Genomic DNA, 22,498 nt, shown 5'->3' on the forward strand with positions numbered 1-22,498 from the left:
GTAGGAAGCAACTTCAGCTGGTTCCACCATGGCTTGTTTGCAGAAGGCATGCATTCAAGTTTGCTGAGTTTGATGTGGATGGGGGCACCTGGTGCTCAATGTCCCCTAACACAGGTCCCTGGGTGTGGGGCAAAAGGAGGAGCATTGTGCCAGAGGGAGGAGGACCACTACCCACCATTCCCAGTACTGTCCCTTCATCACAGAAGTGATTCAGAGGTAGTGAATATTCCAAGAACACAGTAGTTAATGCTGTTTATAAACACTGATAAAACACAGCTCCACAGTTGTTTTAAAATACTGTTCCTAGGTTGATGAGTGGTTGTAGAGTGCCAGCAGCTCACTTTTTCCCATACCTTCTCCAGTTCTTATGTTTGTTGTTATAAAATGGAACTCCTTCCAGGACTGAACTTCTTCCAGTTGGGGTTACATTTCTGCTTGTACTCTTATCTGAGGTCAGTGAAGCACCAGCACTGAGGTTTAGGGCAACCCTGAGAGGCCACCACAACTGGGTCAACCTGCTGTGGAGCTGGAGCCTGACACAGGGTCGCTGCACTGCACTGCAAGGACAGAGTGGTGTCAAGGGAAGGAACTGCTCCCACCTTGACCTCCCTAACACCCTGTCAGGCATTAAACTGACCTTAGCAAGAAAAGGAAAAAGTCAAGATGAGGTAATATGTACAAGCTGTCACTAAGTTCTGCTGAATAAAGCAAGTCTGACATGTAAAGCTGAGCAGGCAAACTTTGCCATGTGGCCATTTAAAAAAAATTCTTAATTTATAAATTAGGAATGGTCAGAGTTGAACTAAGTTGTGTGTTAGAAGGGAGCAGAGCAGTCCTGGCTCTTGTGGTGGCATAGGGGCTGCTGCCCTGCCTAACTCAAGTTTGTAGGACACTGGTCTCAATTTGCATCTGCTGCATCTCTTAGTGCTCAGGTCTCAAACAACAGTAAAAGCATGAGTCACCGTTAGTGTGGTCTTGTTCTGAAGCACCAAATCCTGTTCTGTGTGTGATGGCTGTTGTCCACACTTCATTTCTTCTCTGTACTTTTGGGAGGGGTGATTATTCCTCCTGTTGACACTGGTGATAACTGACCTGGGGCAGTAGATGCTGCTCCACTGTTGACTTCTTCCTGCACAGTGAGAGAGGAAGATGACAGTTAATACCTGTTACATGTTGTATACACTTGCTGCACTAGTGCTCAGCAGCACTTCTCACACTGCTAGTACCATTCAAGTAGTCCAGATCTAGGATACTAAAATCCCCAAGGTGCTGTTTTACAGTAGTGTAAAGATCTATCATCTCTTAAACACATCACCAGTACTTCTAATCCAAATCTGTGTTTGTGGCCTGCAAGTGGTACAGTAAAACACATTTGGTTTATGGCATCACCGTCCAGGAGCCAGAAGCAAGCACCTGGGCACTGCTGACAGCACTGGCTGCAGAACCAGGTCAGGCATGAACAGAGAGGTGCCTGGCTACAGGAGAAGGGATGTGTAACCTACTCTGAACTGCCTGAACTGTGAGCCCACAAACCACTTACCAGCATGTCTAAGTAATTTGTGTGGGTTTGGATGTTATGTCGATCCTCTACTGCAACCTTCTTGAAGTTCTTCAGCTTCACAGGGGCTTTTTTTGCCACAGCCACAAAGGGAACCATCCATTCCACACACTCCGAAATGCTGTCCCAGTCTAAGCCTAGAGGGCACAATACAGTTCTATATTTAGAACTCACAAAGGAGTTGCACAGGGTTCTAGTATGGCCATAAGTTTTAAAACAACAATAAATACTGCAGATAAAAATTGAGAAGCATCCTCCCACAAACTCCCACCACTTCCCTGTGCTGCTTACATACCAGTGTTGTAGCTGAGGATGGTGACCACATCATCAAAGCAGCACTGTGGCTTACAGGGAAGGCTCAAGTGCCTTCTCCACAAGATTCTGTGTTCTGGAAACACTACACTGTGGTTACAGTCTTTCATGGTTCTTAGGCAACATTAGGCACTGAGCTTAGCTCAGTGGTTTCGTTTTTTTTTTTTTCCCCCACTTTGTAAGGGACAGGCTCATGGGATGAGCAGAGGTTAACCAAACACTGCTGGCAGGCAGGGGTGGCTGCCTGGTACTTGCATTTGAGGAGAAAAAGTAGCCAAATCACCTACAGCTAAGAAGCCCCAAACTCACTGGAAGCAGTGAGCACCTCACAGAGCAGTGTCACCCCAAGAGCAAGAAGGATGAATCTGCTCCATTTCCTTAGTGAAGACCATGCTTCTGACAGTTTTCCTTCTTTATTGAGGCTTTGTAACATCCAAAATAGTGGTAGGAAGGAAGTGAAATTGGGGGTAAGGAAGATGGGACCCAACACAGAACAGAACGAACTGCTGGTGTCTGTGTAGCTTTTGCTTTTTGGCAGCCTAGTAAACCAATACAGTCATAGTGACCTCAGGCACATAGCAGCTTCCAGAATTCCCCACCTGACACAACCAAGCTTCACAAAGGCTTCTTACCTGAAGCTTTCTTAACAACTTCAATTGAGGTATAGTGGCAGAGTGCTGCAGCAGCAAGTGTTCTGTACTGGAAGTCCAAAGAATTCACATCCAGAATACACAGGTCTAAGAGCTGAGGAAATAGAGTGAGGAAGTAAGAGTTACAAACTTCAACAAGATGATACTTTAGCATAACCCTGCCTCAGAAACTGCCCTGCACACTGCAGTCCTCTTACAGCCCCTGCTCTGGAACATGGCTGAGCTTTTTAGAATCTATTGCACCATCTAATTTAGTTTTGGCACCAACGGCAACTAAAATGGTTTGCATAACTCTGCGAGACCCGGTTCGCGCTTTCACCAGTCACGTACAAGACACTTGGCGTGCACAGGCTGAAGCACACCTTTAAGCTCTCAGCACAGCTCCAGGAAGGTGTTTTCTTAAATGAAGGTACTACCCAGCAGCTCAGTGACTTAGCTCAGTCTGCTCTTCAGGAACATCCCTGAGGCTGGACACAACACATGCCCATAAAAACTGGAGCACAGTAGCTTCAAACTAGTGTCTGCCTCAGAGACTGCCTCCTGGCAATGACACCGCAACACTGCAACAGACAGTACAGGTATAAACAGTTAACTGCCCACAGCCCCTAAGTTACCCCCTCCTCTCAGAGCTGTTGCCACTGTTTACAGAATGCTGCAGTGCACAGCCACTAAAAAACAAGATGGATTTTTATTTTTCCAGTGTACAGGAAAGTATTTTAAGGGAGTATTGAGCAGGGAGACAAGCAACACAAGTGCTCCTCCTCAAAACTGAGGATGAAGTTTGCTAGCGGAGTCAAACTTGCACATTACTTAACAAAGTAACAGGCAAGGTGAAACAAGGGAAAGCATCCTGAATGGCTCTGGGGATGCAGTATTCACTTGTGCAGGCAGTCACTCCAAAAAGCATCTTCTGACACAGTTTACAACCTACCTGTGCTATCTGAATGAATTTTTCCTGAGAATACTGAGGTAGCAGCACTTTCGGAACATCCTTCAGAGCATCCACTTGAAGATAGAGGTTCAGCCAAGAGACGATTGTCACCGGACAGAGTTCCCATTTTAAAGCCTGTAAACATGAAAGAGTTGCACACCTTAAGCCATGCAAGGAGTTTTGTGCTCTGATCTCTTTTCCCACACCTCTTCTCCAAGTTTGCACAGCTTATTGCACAGATCCTCAAAAGGCACTAGAGATTATGTACAATCTTAAATACTCATTTTAGATGGCAATCTCACTACTTTTTGACATAGCTGTGTCACAACCAGCACTAACGCATATTCCTACAACTGTGCACCTGGATCTTATGTTATCTTCCCCACTCAGAACTTGGGAAATCAAGAGTAATTCCCCAAGCCCTCAGTCTTAACTGCCTGAACCTGCAGCTCTTACCTATTAAGGAAGAGCAAACATATAAGGAGTGCTTACATGCTCCTTTCCAACACAAGGAGCACAGAGTAGTGTCAGCTCTTCACCTGGCTCTCCTAAAGGCCCCTGCTCCCAGACAGCAAAGGGCCCTGGCAAGTGCAGCACATTCCAGTGACAGCCTTCTGCCTGCCCCACAGCTTTCACGCAAACTAAGCCACTGTCCATCATATTTGAAAAATCATGGCAGTCAGGTGAAGTTCCCAACAACTGGAAAAAGGGAAATATAACCCCCATTTTCAAGAAGGGGAAAATGGATGACCCGGGGAATTACAGACCAGTCAGTCTCACCTCTGTGCCTGGCAAACTCTTGGAGCAGATTCTCCTGGAAGGCATGCTAAGGCACATGAAAAACAAGGAGGTGGTTGGTGACAGCCAGCATGGCTTCACTGAGGGGAAATCCTGACTGACCAATTTGGTGACCTTCTATGATGGGGCTACGGAACTGATGGACAGGGGCAGAGCAGTTGATGTCATCTACCTGGACTTGTGCAAAGCGTTCGACACTGTCCCACACGACATCCTTGTCTCTAAATTGGAGAGACATCAATTTGATGGGTGGACCATTCGGTGGATAAAGAACTGGCTGGATGGCTGCACGCAAAGAGTTGTGGTCAATGGCTCAATGTCCGGCTGGAGACGGGTAACGAGTGGTGTCCCTCAGGGATCAGTGTTGGGACCGGTCTTGTTCAACATCTTTGTTTGCCAATGACACCAAGCTGTGTGGTTCGGTTGATACGCCGGGGGGAAGGAATGCCATCCAGAGGGACCTTGACACACTTGTGAGGTGGGCTGATGCCAACCTTATGGAGTTTAACCCTGACAAGTGCAAGGTCCTACACCTGGGTCAGAGCAATCCCAGGCACAGTTACAGGTTGGGCAGAGAAGAGATTCAGAGCAGCCCTGAGAAGGACTTGGGGGTGTTGGTCGATGAGAAAATGAACATGAGCCGGCTTCAGTGTGCGCTCACAGCCCAGAAAGCCAACTGTATCCTGGGCTGCATCAAAAGGAGCGTGACCAGCAGGTCGAAGGAGGTGATCCTGCCCCTCTACTCTGCTCTCGGGAGACCTCACTTGGAGTATTGTGTGCAGTTCTGGTGTCCTCAACATAAAAAGGACATGGAACTGTTGGAACAAGCGCAGAGGAAGGCCACGAGGATGATGAGGGGACTGGAGCACCTCCCGTATGGAAACAGGCTGAGAAAGTTGGGGCTGTTCAGCCTGGAGAAGAGAAGGCTGCGTGGAGACCTCATAGCAGCCTTCCAGTATCTGAAGGGGGCCTACAAGGATGCTGGGGAGGGACTATGCATCAGGGACTGTAGTGACAGGACAAGGGGTAACGGGTTCAAACTTAAACAGGGGAAGTTTAGATTGGACCTAAGGAAGAAATTCTTTACTGAGAGGGTGGTGAGGCACTGGAATGGGTTGCCCAGGGAGGTTGTGAATGCTCCATCCTTGGCGGTGTTCAAGGCCAGGTTGGATGAGGCCTTGGGTGGCATGGTTTAGTGTGGGGTGTCCCTGCCCATGGCAGGGGGGTTGGAACTAGATGATCTTAAGGTCCTTTCCAACCCTAACTATTCTATGATTCTATGATTCTAAACCAGAGAAATCTGTCCTGTCCTAACAGACCAGGACTTCACCTCAGCCAAGGCTTTAGAGATCCACTGCAGATAGAATCATACCATCACAGAATGGTTTGGGCTGGAAAGGACCTTAAGATCATCTAGTTCCAGCCCCCTGCCACACAGTGAAGGTTTTGCAGAAACAAGGACATATAAAACATGTTCCTATTCTAAGCAAGTAATGTTAAAATAGAAGGCTTGGCTGGACAGTCAGCCAGCACTTAAAAACAGCAAAGTTCTTACCTTTAACATAATAAGTTCCATTCTGACAATATCATCTTCACTGCAAGCACCATCAGTGACATAAGCAAATTCCTGTATTTTAGGAGCGTAGATTTCCTTTAAAAGAAGGGAGAAGAAAGCAAAGGTCAGAGTGCCTTACAATGCTAAGAAAGCTTGAGAAGATGCTGGCAAATACTTTTCAGTCCACATTCACATAGTAACATTTCTTATCATATCACAGAATGGTTTGGGTTGGAAAGGATATCAAAGCTCATCTAGTTCGAACCGCCTGCGCCACAGGCAGGCACCATCCACTAGACCTGGTTGCCCAAAGTCCCTTTAGGCACTGGAAGCTGCTCGAAGGTCTCCCCTGAGCCTTCTCTTCTCCAGGCTGAACAAGCCCAGCTCTCTCAGCCTGTCTTCTTTCACCAGAACAATGTTTTCCTTGTTACATGAGATGACTTGAAACTCACAGTATGAAGAGATACTAAAAGCAAGTAGGCTTGTTATATGTTATCTGTGGTAAACCACAATAGATTTATTGCAACTCTTTTAGCTCTGGGGGAAATAAACGCTGACCAAACAATCTTTTTTTTTTTTTTTTTTTACACCATTTTGTTTATACCACTTTTTACATCAAATGGAATAGCTGAGAAGATACACCACTCCAATCCTCCTACAGCACCCTGCTGTGTTAGAAATGGCTTGCTGGGACAGGTCATATGCAGTGCCAGTGCTCATGTAGTCATATAGATTTCTTATTAAAAAAAGGCTAGAAAAAGATGAGACAAAAAAAACCACAGCCACTGTGGCTGCAAAATCCATGGTGCAGGGGTGTGTTATTAAGAGACCTTGGCCACAGAACTGCTTCTCTATCAGCTAGCTCCACTAGCTGATAGCCTGATGCCCCATGCACTTCCTTAGGATAGACAACTGCGTGTAGGGCACTACCTTGGCTTTAGGTCTTGCTAGATCCAGGGAGTGCCAAGTATGGAAACTCAACATCCCAAGTTTTCCTTTCAGCCTATCCTGTCATGCGCTATACACAAGTGGCTTGTAGATGTAGTGCACAACATAATGCATCATCACCACTGCATTCTAAAAGACAGAAACTCCACTGAATGGGTTCACAGGAATATCAGCCTGGTGCACAAGTAGTTTGGGACTTGGGCTTGGCTCTGTTCAAGCCCCACACCCATTCCTGAGATTGTTTGCCAACTGCTGTATATTTGAAAAAGGACAAAACAAAACAAAGCTACTCCCAGCACATTTGCATACCTTTCAAGTTTATGTGGTCTCTTTCCCTGCTGCTGAGGAAAGGGAAGACAAAGACTATGCTCCTAAGAGATTGACATAAACCCAAACTCGAGGAAGAGAAAAAAGTTTCCCCTTCTGACCTTCAGTGTTGTATGTATACACCAAGTTCAAAAGATTCAGACAGAAGAAATAAACATGTTATCACTGTCTTTTTAGTTATTCCAAACTTAATATCCTCCTCCTTGTTAACAGAGCTTCTTACCTCAAGTTTGGAGGCAATGAATAATGAGGTAATTCCTATGAGCTGAAGCATGCTTTTGTTGATGTTCTTCTGCGTCAACATGAATCTATCAAAAAAGTCTTGAGCTAGGTAGAAGGTTTCCCTGTGGAGTGCATACACCTCACATACCTGCAACAACACAAAAACCAATCCAGTTTAATGTTAAAAAACTCTTGTGTACACACATTGGAGTATTCAAGCCTTACTAGTAAAACACAGTATGCACAGTTTTATCTTTTGCTCACCCAAGCTATCACATACCCAGATGCATTAGCATATAGTGGTTAGTATGGGACTGAAAAAAGTACTTCCTTTGCTCCCACCTAAACACAGATTATCTGTGATGTCCTAACATACTTCCAAATTATACTTTTTCCAACCTGACTAGCATCTATTTCCACTGAAAGAAGGTGGACTCATTGAGGGAGGGAAAACAAAAGAGAACAACAAAAATATCCCACTCATGTGCTTGCTTAAGAATACTCTATGCTAACACCTCAACCTGAAGTCACTGAGCAGATCCTCCCTGTACTCCTCACAGGTCTGTCCCAGGGCAGAACCACTAGAACACTTGAATTCCTCGGCTCTACAGCAAATAATGCTGGAAGCTGCAAGCTCTGCCAGGCACACTGCTGACAGCCCCTCAGGCACACCACAACCTCACTAAGCAGGAACAAAACTGCAGGAATGGCCATCTGCTCCCTCCAGTTGCAGGGCTCCCCACAGAGAGAGCTTCTAATACCCACATTGTGTCAATGTGGTTCAGGTGCCAGTACAACAGAAGAGGAAAGGAAACTGTTCAGGCCTGGAGATCCTCTGCAGGGGACTACTCTTTCCTCTGACCTCTAACTGTATTTGGGTTAGTCTGCCACAACTCCAGCTTCTCTGCAACTCTGTGTCCCTTCCAAAACTAGAAACTAGTTAGATATCCATAAATTACTTATAATCTATGGTCAACGGGAAAGAATATCCCAGAAATGGATCCCAAGTGCTTCATTATTTCACTTGGATACATAGTCAGAACAAACTCTCACTACTAGCTACTTCCTAACATAAGGCTGAAAGCTCACTAGCAAATTAAAACCCTTCCTGACCATCAAAACGCAACTGGTTGGCAGTAATATCACAGCTCATTCTTTTAGGCCTGATCTAGTATTTTCCAATTGATGCACTACTCTGATACTAGTAACTGCTGCTCCAAACAAGATTTAGAACCAAAGACATACAGAGCAGGCCACCCATTAATAAATGGCACAATTTCTACAAAAACCTGTTGCCTAAACATCATAAATCTTGCTCATGTTAAATAGTATCTCAGTTATGAAGTTACAGACTACAATGTTAGGAACTACTGGAGAACTCTCCAAATTGATGAGATTTTAATCCACTGTGGCATAGAGAACCACTGAGCTGGGCAACAAGGTCCTTGTTCACATTTCTGTTTGGAAATTGCATGATTGTTTTCCTGAAAGTTTAAGGAAAAAAGAAACAATTTAACAGTGGCATGTAAATCACACATTGGAGGAAGTAGTGAAGTACACAGCTGGAACAGTTTTGATATTCAGACTGTATTAAAACATAAAGGACAGTAGGAGTGTCACTAACATCTGCTTCCTTGGAGTACTTGATATGGAATCGGTTAACCTGTAAGATCCCTTCTGCTGATGGGGCAAGGACTGCAGGAGTCAAATGATACTTTTGGCAGTGGAGATTGAATATGATCGATATAGAGTTCTTGGAAACCCCTCCAGAACATGGCTCTCTAGTTACAACACTAATATTCATTCTCATAAACCACCAAGATCAAGAGCTTCCATTTTTTTTGACAGCTGGAATAGTCTGAAGTAAACCAATTAGATTGGAATATGGATACGGTTTCTTTGTAACCCTTTCCAGCTAAGAACCCGTTTGCATCAAGAAACCCCCAGTGTCAGCCACTTTCTTTTGCTGTCTTCATAGGACAGAATGAAAAATTCAGCAACAAGCCAGGAAATAGCATCAGGGGCTGACATCTAAGAGCTCTTGACATAGACAGGGCCAGGGTAATAACTCAAGTCCTCAATCCAGATGCAGCTGTCAAATGGCTTAGATACAGTTTAAGATGTAAAGTTAGAGCTCCATAACTAATCTGCCTATGACAATTTTAGTGCAGGTTCCTCAAAACTAGATTTCTCCCCTTCCTAGGAAGTAGCATGGCAAGAGTAGAAAATTAATACTACTCCTCCACTGCCCTGTGTGAAAGGTTCATCGTCTCCTGCTAGGGAAGACTGGAATGTAGCTCACCAAGAGGACCAGTACCTTGCAACCAGTCTGCTGCAAACTAGGTTCAGCTTTTGTCGTTACTGCACATTTTGCTATTAGATCTTTATGTAAAATCTGTGCTTTTATCTGCCTACTTCCCAGGCATAACACATGGCAAAGTAATTAAAAGAACACACCTCTAAGAGCCAGTCTAACAGTATTGATCTCATGTGAGGTTGCAAACTGGAATGTAGTGATGTGAAATGTTTGCAATGAGCGTATCTGTTCTCTTTCTTCAGAATGTTGAGCCAGACGTCTTTGGAATTTCCCCAGCTACAGAATAAAGTTACACAAAGCATTGTTAAGTATATATATACACACCTTCACAAGAGGAGTACAAAAACATTATATATTGTTTACAGATATTGAGGAACAAAAACTCTGCCATTCTAAAAAAACCTCATGGTAACTATAAAACTGCAGGTATACTCCGAGCATGTTATATCACCACAACAGCAGCTTGCCAAAATCATCAGCAAGTCCAGTTTCACAGAATAGCCAACAAAACTGAACGTGTGCATCCTAAAGTTACACATACAACCAGTTCCCTGTTTTGCCTACTTATGTGTCTGCCCAGAGCACAAGGGAAAAGCCAAACCCTCTCCCTTAAGAAAAAAAAACTACCCCACTCTAAGTAAAACAAAGCATACACAAAGCTGTCCAGTTTAGTTTGAGAAGAACATTTACAGATGGTGTTTAAAAGCCATTCACCCATCCCTTCCTTTTCTAGCCTACCTTGAGGCACAGAAACAGGCTATTGTGAGAAAAAAAAAGAGTTCTTTATTGCTAACTTATTATTTATTAGCACTGAAGTCTACTTGGGAAGATTCGTCTGTATCACTAATATGGGTTGGTTTTAATTTGCAATTATTGTTATTATGAATTGATGTGTGTTTTCTTAGATGTACTTCTCATCCCACAGTCACTAAAAGGGACAGCATGTTAATCAACGCAAAGCTGATTTCCTCCTGAAATTTTGGGGGTTGCATATTCACCTTTCCAAGCAGAAGCAGAGACAGAATAAACAGCCCTGATCACTGGTATCACCCACAAATTCTAACCGCATCAGTTCCATTCTGTTGCTACCATAAGTTAAAAGCTGGAGAAGTACTTGCTTGTTTAATGCAAAAATTTCCCCATTTAAGAGGGCAGGCACCAAGAAATGTATTATGATCTTCCTACAGCAGGAAAAAAGACAGGCAAGAGTAAATGATTCTCTTATTCAGCTAATTGGAAAGGATGGATCTCAGCTTCACCAGATGCCTAGCGACAAGGTGAACATCAAGCACTAAACTTCTTTCTTGGAGTTCTGTATCTGAACATATCTTTGGGATCCAGGAGTTTCCAACAACGTGCTAAAGCAGTGCATGAGATTTCCTCAATCATTTTTGTGTAAGCTAAAAAACCCCCAAAACCTACTTTGCACTAAGCTTTCCAACACACTCAAAAATGTGATGGGCTAGGTACAGAGCAGAGCATGCTGCTCTTTGAAGCAGTGTTCAGCAGGCTTGGGAGTAATACTGAGAGAAAAAAGCAGCTGAGTTTGAAACTCTGTGAAAGAGACTGCAAGAAACCTATTCCTTTGCACTGAGCCAAAACACCACCATGCTCCTCCCTGCTCTGATCAAATTTTGGCCAGAACATATAAAACCAAAGTGTATCTATAAAGGTTCTCTTGGAATCATAGAATAGTTAGGGTTGGAAAGGACCTTAAGATCATCTAGTTCCAACCCCCCTGCCATGGGCAGGGACACCTCACACTAAACCATGCCACCCAAGGCCTCATCCAACCTGGCCTTGAACACCGCCAAGGATGGAGCATTCACAACCTCCCTGGGCAACCCATTCCAGTGCCTCACCACTCTCACAGTAAAGAACTTCTTCCTTAGATCCAATCTAAACTTCCCCTGCTTCAGTTTGAACCCGTTACCCCTTGTCCTGTCACTACAGTCCCTGATGCATAGTCCCTCCCCAGCATCCTTGTAGGCCCCCTTCAGATACTGGAAGGCTGCTATGAGGTCTCCACGCAGCCTTCTCTTCTCCAGGCTGAACAGCCCCAACTTTCTCAGCCTGTCTTCATATGGGAGGTGCTGCAGTCCCCTCATCATCCTCGTGGCCCTCCTCTGGACTTGTTCCAACAGTTCCATTTCCTTTTTATGTTGAGGACACCAGAACTGCACACAATACTCCAAGTGAGGTCTCCCGAGAGCAGAGTAGAGGGGCAGGATCACCTCCTTCGACCTGCTGGTCACGCTCCTCTTGATGCAGCCCAGGATACGGTTGGCTTTCTGGGCTGTGAGCGCACACTGCCGGCTCATGTTCATTTTCTCATCGACCTACACCCCCAAGTCCTTCTCCACAGGGCTGCTCTGGATCTCTTCTCTGCCCAACCTGTAACTGTGCCTGGGATTGCTCCAACCCAGGTGTAGGACTTTGCACTTGGAAGGTTAAACTTCATCAGGTTGGCATCAGCCCACCTCACAAGCGTGTCGAGGTCCCTCTGGATGGCATTCCTTCCCCCCGGCGTATCAACCGAACCACACAGCTTGGTGTCATCGGCAAACTTGCTCTTAAACTAATACTTCACATTCTGCTTCTTATTCACCTCACAATTTTCCCTAAAGCATTGCAGTGAATTTAACAACCCTTTCACAATACAAACTGCTGCCAGTGCACTCATCTAATAACTGAACAGTAAGAAACTCAAAAATGAAAAAATCTGATTCTATGAGTCAATCTATCCCTCTCCAGAAGGGAAACTTCCTAAAATTGTGACTGCACTGAGCATCTACACTGCATTAGCAAGCTACTGCCACAAGTTTATTTGCGTATTTGTACGTTTTTAAGTTCTTAAGGAAAAATTTGCTTCGTATTTTTGCTCACTCAGTTCAGTTTAACTATCATGTGCCTCTTAACCACTTAAGAGTCCCTGGTATTAAGTTATGAAAGTTATAAAAGGACAGCTCTAAAAGGCAAAAATTGTATGTTTGGTGCCTTTATAAGATCATGGGGACAAAAATCCCCACAATGTGTCTTTTTTTGGACATCAAATTGTTTTTGAGATAGGAGACAAGGAGAGGTATGGGTTGAGTGCTGCTCACTGTTATATAAACACAATACAACAACAGATCTGCATCTGGTAAACTTACTTGAGTTCTGGCAGAGGTGATGGGCTTATGAAGAGGTTTCTGAACCGGTACTTTTTGAACCTGGAGAAGTCAGTGGTTACTGACTCTTTGTGAGGCGTTTCAATAATTATGCAAGGCGAGATGCCTCCTGTTATCGTGGGCGGCCAACAACTCTGCAACATAAACAAGGTATCTTTTAAATGCTGATTTTACTATGTGAGCAAGAAAGACAAGAGGTAAATTACAATAACAACAACGCATGTAATGTATGTTAGTCTTTGTGGACCACAACATCGATTCATGTACTGAAACCAAGGACAAAGAGATCAAATGCCAACAAAGCCTTTCATAGTCAAGATGGAACATGCATAAACAAATTTGATAAATCTGGGAAACTCAGCTTTTAGGAAGACAACTATCTTTAGTTTATGAACCTGCAAGTAACCTACCCATTGCTTGAGCTGCTCAGTTATAGTACGTAAGGTAAAGGCACTCATTGCTACTAAAACACAGGACATTAGTTTGCTGGTCCTATCTACTTATCTACTCAGAGGGAAAAGAAAGGAGGGTGGAGGTTTTACTGTCTCTCAGTGAAAATTCAGCAACTTATCTTCCAATTAAGCACTCCAGAGAGGAGCCACCCATCTCAACTCCAAAGCTAGATACCCAATGAGCAAGCAGCAGCTGTGAACTATCTCTCAGCCAAATATGGGATGCAATGACTCAAAAGGAGAAGAGTGCACAGTTGTTCAGATAGAAAGCTTCAGAAAAGGAATTCTAGATTACTTCAGTTAATTCTGTAGCTTGCTTCACTAATACTTATTTGGTTGTACATAACCAATATAAGTAAGGAAGTATCAAATGCATGGAGTACCTTCAATGCTGTAATGGCTGACAGCCTTCAAAATGGTGACAGAGAGCCTTAATTATGCTCTGTGGATTTAGGGAGGGGGAATCCCCTTCACAAAGAATGGCAACACCTACCCCTGAACATAGAAGCTTTTCCTATATAGCTGTTCCGCAAGGTAAACAATACACAATTCCTTTAGTTTATCTAAACTTATTTATAGCCGGACTAACAGTGAAGTTACATATTGAACTTAACAGCACACAGCTACCAAAAATAAAAAGAAAATAAAGAAGAGATCCTGCTCCTTCTCTCCTGTGATCCTCACTGCCCAAGTCCTTCCTTGGTTAGCTTTGATGCTTGTGAGACCCTCTGCTGGGTTGATTCAGCTCACTAACCTGGCAGAACATTAACTTATTTTGTAGTGCCATATTAGCAAGTTGAACCTGCACAATGCTCCATTTAAGGAGAACCAAAAATGAAGCAGGACATAGGATGGAGTACGTGGACAGTTATCAAGGAAGGAAAGACAGGGGATCAGGATTTCCCCCTTTCAGCAAAAGCCAAGTTGTGACATGCAGTTTCACTCCAAGTACAGCTGATGTAGTTACACAGCATTTTTCCCTACACAAAGGTTGCAAAGGCAACTTCACAATCAGAAGAGTTTCACTTCATCATAGCCGTTAGTCTCATTTGCTTTATAAAAGGACAATTGCAAACAAAATTTGTTTGAAAAAGAAAGTTATTTTACTAAATAATTTTAGCTCCTCACTTGGTTTAAGAGTAGCCCATGTTAGTTAAAACAGATTCCTAAACTGATTTAAATAATCAAAAGAACAGCTAAATGAAAGTAAAGAGGGCCTGAATGGCTAAATGGTCATGAAACCACACCTTAAGTTAAAACAAGTGCAATGATCTTGTTTAGACTTGCTTCTTAGGCCTCACTGCTCTGCATATGGAATTATTCTGAAATATCTGGGTTCTCATTTTTACACCTAACCTTAGTGGTTTCCAAATCGAAGGACCCTTTATCTGCAATAAAACCATGCATAAAACTCAAAAACATATGAAAACACGCTAAGGTGCTATGCTCCCATAGCTCTTAATATCTAATGGTAGAAATTTCCCCTATTCAATGTTTTCTAGTGTGGAAAGACTTCACACCCACCGACATAAGCCATTTGGACCCCCTCACCTATTTTGGAGTGGTATTCAAAACTGCATTACCTTAATCTCATATTGATGTTTTTTAGCAATTTTCCCATCTTCTCTTTTCTTAATCTCCTGCTGGGAAGAGACCCACATGTCAATTCATTGACAATGACCAGCATACCCATTCCTAAAGCTAAAGCAAACGTTTGCTACTTCTGCCCCACTTTCTAACTCAGCAAAGATTCTCCCATCCAAACGCTCTGGAGAACTTTCCCAGTTGCCCAAATTGGTCACCTCTGCTGTTCTCTTTTTTCTGGTCTGGAGGTGTTCTAATGCCTGCAGTTCCTGTGGAGACTCTTCTTGACATGACAGTGGTGGCTGCTGCTGCTTGGCTTGCAAACGGCTACTACAAAGAGCAAAAAGACAAGGAATCAAGAGAGCAGCAGTTGATAGATGAACACAGGTAAGCTGGGTGTATTACAATGCTAACAGCTTACCTACGTCTTGACATCTTCTTTGGGTTGTAAGATCTCTACCTGGGGATCAAAGGAATAATGTAAGCTCAGTTAATATATCCTCCAGAAGTCTCATCACAAAGAGCAGCATGGTTTACACAACTGAAATAGAAGCACAATTAATTTACTGGTGTGAGGAACACCTAAGGTACATAATCACATGCAGCTCCATGTCCTGCTGGGGGTTTCACTGCTGAAGTGGGTTACACAGGGATGCTCTCTAGACCATCGGTCAGTTTCGCTCGGGAGAGTTGGGCTCGTATGGCCTAGGCAGGGAGTGAGAGAGGGAAGCTGTGAAGGGTCATTTCCCACTTGAGAGAATGTGGAGGGATCCCTGGGGCTGCAGCTTGCCCCTCCCTTTACACCCTGCACACTGCAGCCACCAGGCACCCACACAGACACACACTCTGCCGGTGCAGCAGCTCCCCCGGGGGGGCGATTTCTCCGCGGGCCCCCCACACCTGCCGGGATGGGCCGTGCCGAGCTGAGCAGTGCCGTGCCCGGCCGCCCTCGCTCCCGCCGCGCCGGTTCCGCGCCAATTTGCAGAGAGCGGGGAGGCGGCGGCCTGCGCCGCGCCGTGCAGAGCCGAGACGGGCCGGGAGCGCCTCGGCCAGCCCCGGGGCGCGGCGGGGGTCAGGCTGGGGTGGGGGCACCACCACTGCCCGCGCTAGCTCTCCCTCCAGAAGGACCCGAGCCGCCGCCTGCTCCTCTCCCGCCGCAGCCGCTGAGGGGACGCATGAGGGGGCAGGACCGCGGCTCCCCCGCGCTCCCGCCTTGCTGCGAGCGAGGCTCCCTCCAAAACCTGAGGGGAAGTGGAGGTGGAGGGGCGGCTGCCGAGACGGCACTCCGGCACTCGGCTACACCTTCCCTCACAGGGGAACACCGCAGGGACCGGGGACCGTGATGGGGTTGTCCCCACCAGGCACTCTTCTCGCCAAGCTGCTGTACCGAGAGCTAGGGCCGGGGAAAGCCGGGACCCGCCGGGGTAGGGTGAGGACGGGCGGCGCGGGCCAGCAGTCGGGGTCAGCCCGCCAAGCGGCTCGGCCGGCTTCCCCGCCCCCATCGCTCCTGTCTCCCTCCAAAACCAGCATCCCGCGCTCCGTCACCCCCTACGGGACTCTCCCGCCGCCGTGGGGTGGGGGGTGAGGGGATGGAGGCGATGGCGGGCTCCCGCCGACACCCCAGCCTGCCGCGCTGCCTCCCGCCGGCGTTGCCCGCCCAGGGCCGTCGCCCCTCACAGCGGCGCCCGGCAACGAACACTACCCCGGGCGGGAGGGCACGGCGGGGGCGGATGGAGCCGCGCGCGGATACCCACCCCCCACGCTCTCCTCAGCTGCTCTCCTTCCAAAACGGTGCCGGGCGGGCAGCCCGCTCAGCGCCCCTCACCCCTCACATCGGCACTGCCAGTACCGCCACCGCACCTTCCATCAGCACCACCACAACCACCGCAGCCTCTACCACCATCCTCACCATAGTAACCACCGCTACCCCCATCACCGCTACCGCCACGACCCTAACGCACCTCCACCACTGCCGCCCGGGCCGCGCTGCTCAGCTGGCGCCGGCGCCAAGTCCCTATATACCGCGGCCGGGCCCGCGCTGCGCATGTGCAAGGGCGGCAGACAGCTCCCCCGCCCGCCGCCCTCCGTCCGCCGGCGCCCTCGCCCCGCTTGCCCCAGCACCGCCCCTTCGTCGCGGGGCCTCCCCAGGCCCAGCGGCTCCCCTGCCCATCGCTGTGAAGGGACACCCTGCGCCCGCACCCAGCTCCCTTGGCGGAGGCGTCCCAGGACAACGGTGGGCAGCGCCGGAAGGAGGGCTGTCACTGCTGCCGCCGCGCAAGGAGAACCGCCCCGCGGCCCTTCACTGGCCCCAGTCCCCCTGGCGGGGCACCCCCAGCACCATCACCCTGATCCGCTGCACCGAGCCCGGGGTCCGCGCCCCGCCGCGGGTGGAAGCTCCGCCGGCAGCCTCAAGCGCAGCGCACGCCGCGCGCCCGGCAGAGCTCAGCCCGCCCGTCCCGGGGCGGGGCCGCCGCCCGCTCCAGCCAATGGGAGCGCGCGGCCCCGCGACAACGTGCAGCGGGCGGCGGAATGTAAACACGGCCCCGCCGCGCGCGCCCTGCAGCGCCCCGCCCCGCTCCGCTCCCGCCGCGGCCTGAAGGCGGGCCGGCTCGTCCCGGCCGCGCGCGGGTGACAGCGCCTTTCTCCCTGCGGCACCAGCCTCCTGACCCACCCGCACCCCGCTGCTGTGGGACCCGACACCCCGCATCACGGCGGGGCTGTCAGCCCGCTGCCCGTCACACATCACCACACAAGGACGGCCTTCGCCCAGCTGTGCCCCATGCAGGCACCCGGCTCTGCTGCGAGAGGCCCTGGCCTTTGTGTCCAAAACTTTCCCTCTCTCCCTCCATCTTTGCAGCCTGTTTAACCACAGAGAAGTTCGTCTCAGCAGCCAACAGGCCTCTCCCAAGCACAGCCTCCATGGTCCCCCACGGACAGCCCTGTCCCCTGCCCAGCAGCTCCCTACTCCTGTCAGCCAGGCCCATCACCATCCCTCAGGGGCTCACCGAGCCACAGGAACACTCATCCTGCCATCTCCTTCTCTATCCAGAGACGGTGCTGAAGCTCACAATGACTGCGAGGCACAACTCTCAGTTACCAATAACATCACTCAAAGGTTGTGTGGAGTTTCTTAATAAACATTAAAATATATATATATAAAAATAAATCCACATTACCTCAAAGGCAAACAGACCATGTACTTAGCACTGCTTTGAGCACACGCTTTTCTCTAGAACACCCATGTCAGGCACAGGTCCTCACCTCAGCACCCAGCCCCTGCAGCCATTCTGCTGATGACAAGCTGGTGCTTTCCCTCTCCTCTCTGGCAGCACAGAGCACGCGTGCTGCAAAATAGCATGAAGAGAAGCTGCAGCTGCCTTCAAGTAAATCCACATCAGCTTTTTTTCACTTCTGCTTTTTCTTTCCCAAGTGTAAATGCTATTAAAGAGTAAACATGGGTTTTACCTCCAAATATGTGTTCTGATAATTAAGCATGATAATCCGGTTTTGGTGCTCACCTTGTCATTTTAACGTGCAAAAGAAAAGGCAGCACAGCCCACCAAAGACAGACGTTACAGTAGGGTGGCTAACTGCAGTTTAACAGGTCACAAGTTTTGGGCAGCAAGGGCCATCTCTCAACTGCGGGTGCTTACAGCACCTGATGGTCCAGGGACAATTCCTGCAAACTTAAGTAAAACAGCACGCACAACAGATAGGCAAGATGGGCAATTGCAGCCACCTGGTCATGTCTGCACTGCATAATGCCCATTCCAGTTCTTATCATGAAGGAAATCTGTTAGCTGTGGCTCAAAATGCGTGTAGAGAAATCCCACAAACCACTGTCACCCACTGGCACTTCGAAAGAATCCTTGTGAACTCTATACTGCACCAGCTCATTTCAAGAGATCTAGCTCATGTCATAATCCTGAATGCCTGAAGTAGACATGCAGGTAGCTCTGTTAGTTCATCTGCATTGAAGTCCACCAGGAAGATACATCCTGCTGCCTGGAAGTGCATCTCCCACTCCACTGACTGCAGGGAGTGGGCAAACTTGACCTAAATCTAACTTCAGGCCTTCAGGCCCAGTTGCTAAAGTTGAAACCCTACCATGGCCAACTTGTTAAAAAGAACTGCAGCTTCACCAAGGGGCTAGCAAGGGTGAAGAGACAAAGTATCCTTTCCCCTAAAAACCCTCCAGCCTTCACAGATGTTAAGTTCTGGTTTGGTGGCACCAGCACAGCGTTTTTGGTGCGTGAGGAATAAATTTTATGGCACGCTGTGAGAATACTGCAAAGCGAATACTAGCTAAAAATTGAATGGGTCAGGTCTGCCATAATTAGGTCTCAGCACAAAGACTGTATGTATCCTGCTCATTTCACCACACCTTTTGATGTGAGCTGCTGCAGGTCGTGTGCCACCATATTTGTGGTTTTGCCTCAGCAGCGGGAAATGCACCAGGTCCCATGGGCATTCTCCTGCCAGCAGCTTCTCACATAAATTTTCAGCAGTACAGAAAAAAACCCAGAAGCCAATGTGTAACAAAATCCTGCTGCAGACAATGCAATTATGATTTTAATGCAAGCAAATGTGCTGACCTTTTGATGTGGCAGTAACACAGAAGTGACTTAGTCCACACTGGGACACTTCCAAGTGAGCTAACACACAGTACATCCCCTTTCATTATGTGGCTGCCTTCTTACGGGGATGAGTGTAAAAGGGAGAAGATTTAAGCTTCTAAAAATACACTACAACTGCTAAGCAGTATTTGTGCTAGGATCTGACAAGTCCTTTTAGATTAGTCTAGTGGCTTTCTTTTCTCTCTTTTATTCCCCCCCCCCCCCCCAATTATCACTTCTAGGTATGCTCCAGAGAAGGTGTGAACCCCATTGGAAAGCTGGGAATGACAGGGCCTTCCTTACAAGTTTATACAGCTAAGGTTGCTTTTCATGGTTATCCTTTTACGGATCTTTTTGAAAGACCCCAGGATTTGTCAGAATCTACCTCTGAATCTGTGAGGGTTGTCCAGTTACCGAGTGTGCTTAATATTGCCCTTCTCCCAGAGCTTTTGAATCCGTCTGGTTATTCCCAAAGAGAGGATCAGTATTCCATTATAAACATTTGCACATGGCTCTGCTGTGTTCCAGGCACACAATAACATGGGATACTGCCCTCTCTATTCCTACCTTGTTGCAGTAAATATTTCACTATGGTCATTCACCTGTGCTGCTAGGCTTTGTCCTTTTGAGCCACAACCACACTGTCAAAGCTATTCTATAACTTAGTTAAGGGAAAGGCCTGCTCCAGGACTCTTGTGTGGATGAACCCATTGTTTTTAAGCTTATTTATTGCAGAATGGCTCCAGCTACATATCCCAAGACAAGTACCAGAATTAAACTTGGCTAGGGATGTGAAGGATAACAGGAAGGGATTCTATAGGTACATAGCGAATAAAAGAGAGACTAGGGACAATGCAGGCCCCCTTCGGAAGCTATCGGGAGAACTGGCTACCCTGGAGTTGGAGAAGGCTGAGGTTCTTAATGACTTCTTTGCCTCGGTCTTCACTGGCAAAGTCTCTGACTGCACCACTCTAGTCTTGGAAGGCGAACGCAGGGACTGTGAGAATGAAGACCCTAGGCCCACTGTAGGAGAGGATCTGGTTAGAGACCATCTTAAAAACCTGAACGTACACAAGTCCATGGGACCTGATGAAACCCATCCATGGGTCCTGAAGGAGCTGGCGAATGAAGTTGCTAAGCCACTGGCCATCATATCTGAAAAATCATGGGAGTCAGGTTAAGTTCCTGACAACTGGAAAAAGGGAAATATAACCCCCATTTTCAAGAAGGGGAAAATGGATGACCCGGGGAATTACAGACCAGTCAGTCTCACCTCTGTGCCTGGCAAACTCTTGTAGCAGATTCTCCTGGAAGGCATGCTAAGGCACATGAAAAACAAGGAGGTGGTTGGTGACAGCCAGCATGGCTTCACTGAGGGGAAATCCTGCCTGACCAATTTGGTGGCCTTCTATGATGGGGCTACGAAACTGATGGACAGGGGCAGAGCAGTTGATGTCATCTACCTGGACTTGTGCAAAGCGTTCGACACTGTCCCACACGACATCCTTGTCTCTGAATTGGAGAGACATCAATTTGATGGGTGGACCACTCGGTGGATAAAGAACTGGCAGGATGGCTGCACGCAAAGAGTTGTGGTCAATGGCTCAACGTCCGGCTGGAGACCGGTAACGCGTGGTGTCCCTCAGGGATCTGTGTTGGGACCAGTCTTGTTCAACATCTTTGTTGGTGACATGGACAGTGGGATTGAGTGCGCCCTCAGCAAGTTTGCCGATGACACCAAGCTGTGTGGTTCGGTTGATACGCAGGAGGGAAGGAATTTCATCCAGAGGGACCTTTCTTAATCATGATCTTTTTTAATCACCTTGCAAAAACTGACACCTGCTGGCCTTTACCTACGTACCCCAAAAGCCTGAGGCCTCCCTGCTCTTTCTCATGTCTTTTTCCCTCTACTGATTCTCCGCAGAGCCCTATATCAGGGAATCTGTGATTCTTTCAGCACCCAGGCTGATTTTTAGGCATAATTACATTTCTTATTAAATTACCTGACTCGGTCATCTTGCTTGGACACAATAATGTGTGCAATTCAGGAGAAAGTACAGACTTATGGCACAGCCCATGCCTGCAAACTGAGATGTGAAGTCTGCTCCTGGCCACTGGCCTAGTTTTGTTAGTCTTATCTGGTTTTTCTTTTTTGGCTATTATTCTTTTTCGTTAGCTTGCCTGTGAAATTACAATATATTTATCTGCCTTGTTAAGGTATTTGAGTGTTCCACCTATCAATCTGTCCACAAAACTTTGTTAAAGTCAAGAGACTTTAACTTCTGAAGTGTTAGTTAACAGCAGTAGCGCCAGGATAGTATTTTCATGAAGAAAAACCCTGGCTAGGAAACAAGTTTTGTACATGTTCTGTTAAGCCTCAGTTCAGTCCCATTTATTCTAACACTGATCTATCATGACCACATTATGGGAACAACGGTGCTGCAGCAGCACTAGCCTGTTCTTTTGATGAGTCATATCTACGTGTGTCAAAAGCTTGAATGCTGCTTGTAAGCATCACTCAGTAATGGAGGTGACAACATCTTGTGGTTATAAACAGGCACCAAAAGAAGTCAGTGAGACAAAGAAAGCAGGTACTGAATGACTCGATGAGGAAACAGTGCCTCCATCAGTGCTAAGTATCAGAGAGAACAGTAATTAGTATGCTAGCTTCATCAGAGATGTACAAGGATTTATATAAACAGGAAAACTAGAATGTAAAGTGAGAACTTTAATCAATATGTTTACATAGATATGACCCTTTGCATGAACATTTTCACTTTGGCACAAGGAAGTTTAAGAAACACTAGTTCATGATGTTTTGGAGAGTGTCCAACCTAAATTTAAAAAGCTGTGTTAAGTCTGATCTAAGCACCCCCAAGAGGAACACTATCAGCACAGCTAATGTTAGGTTATCTGTATGGGTATGATCATACAGGCAAATGTTCTCCTGAAGAATGCTGTACAGCTCTTGGCATAGACATGCTGCTTTGATAAATGTACAGGTCACACAATCTGCATTTGAAAGGGAAAGGTTGTACTCAGTGCTTGCTCTGGGAAG

General features: G+C 47.0%; 1 protein-coding gene across 1 annotated transcript; it reads right to left on the reverse strand.

Annotated features, from left to right (window-relative positions):
* Positions 1–985: 985 nt before the first annotated feature.
* On the reverse strand, positions 986–15,435 carry CCNE2 (cyclin E2; the record flags this gene model as incomplete). Its single annotated transcript, XM_080609722.1, has 12 exons — positions 986–1,129; positions 1,541–1,695; positions 2,503–2,614; positions 3,452–3,586; positions 5,805–5,900; positions 7,303–7,449; positions 9,759–9,894; positions 12,771–12,922; positions 14,824–14,880; positions 15,043–15,154; positions 15,246–15,280; positions 15,424–15,435. The coding sequence occupies 12 exons, from the start codon at positions 15,433–15,435 to the stop codon at positions 1,028–1,030; spliced, it is 1,251 nt and encodes a 416-aa protein (XP_080465848.1). The 3' UTR covers positions 986–1,027.
* Between the last annotated feature and the right edge of the window lie 7,063 nt (positions 15,436–22,498).

This window comes from Psittacula echo (assembly GCF_963264785.1).
Source record: "Psittacula echo genome assembly, chromosome: 2".
NCBI lineage: Eukaryota > Metazoa > Chordata > Aves > Psittaciformes > Psittacidae > Psittacula > Psittacula echo.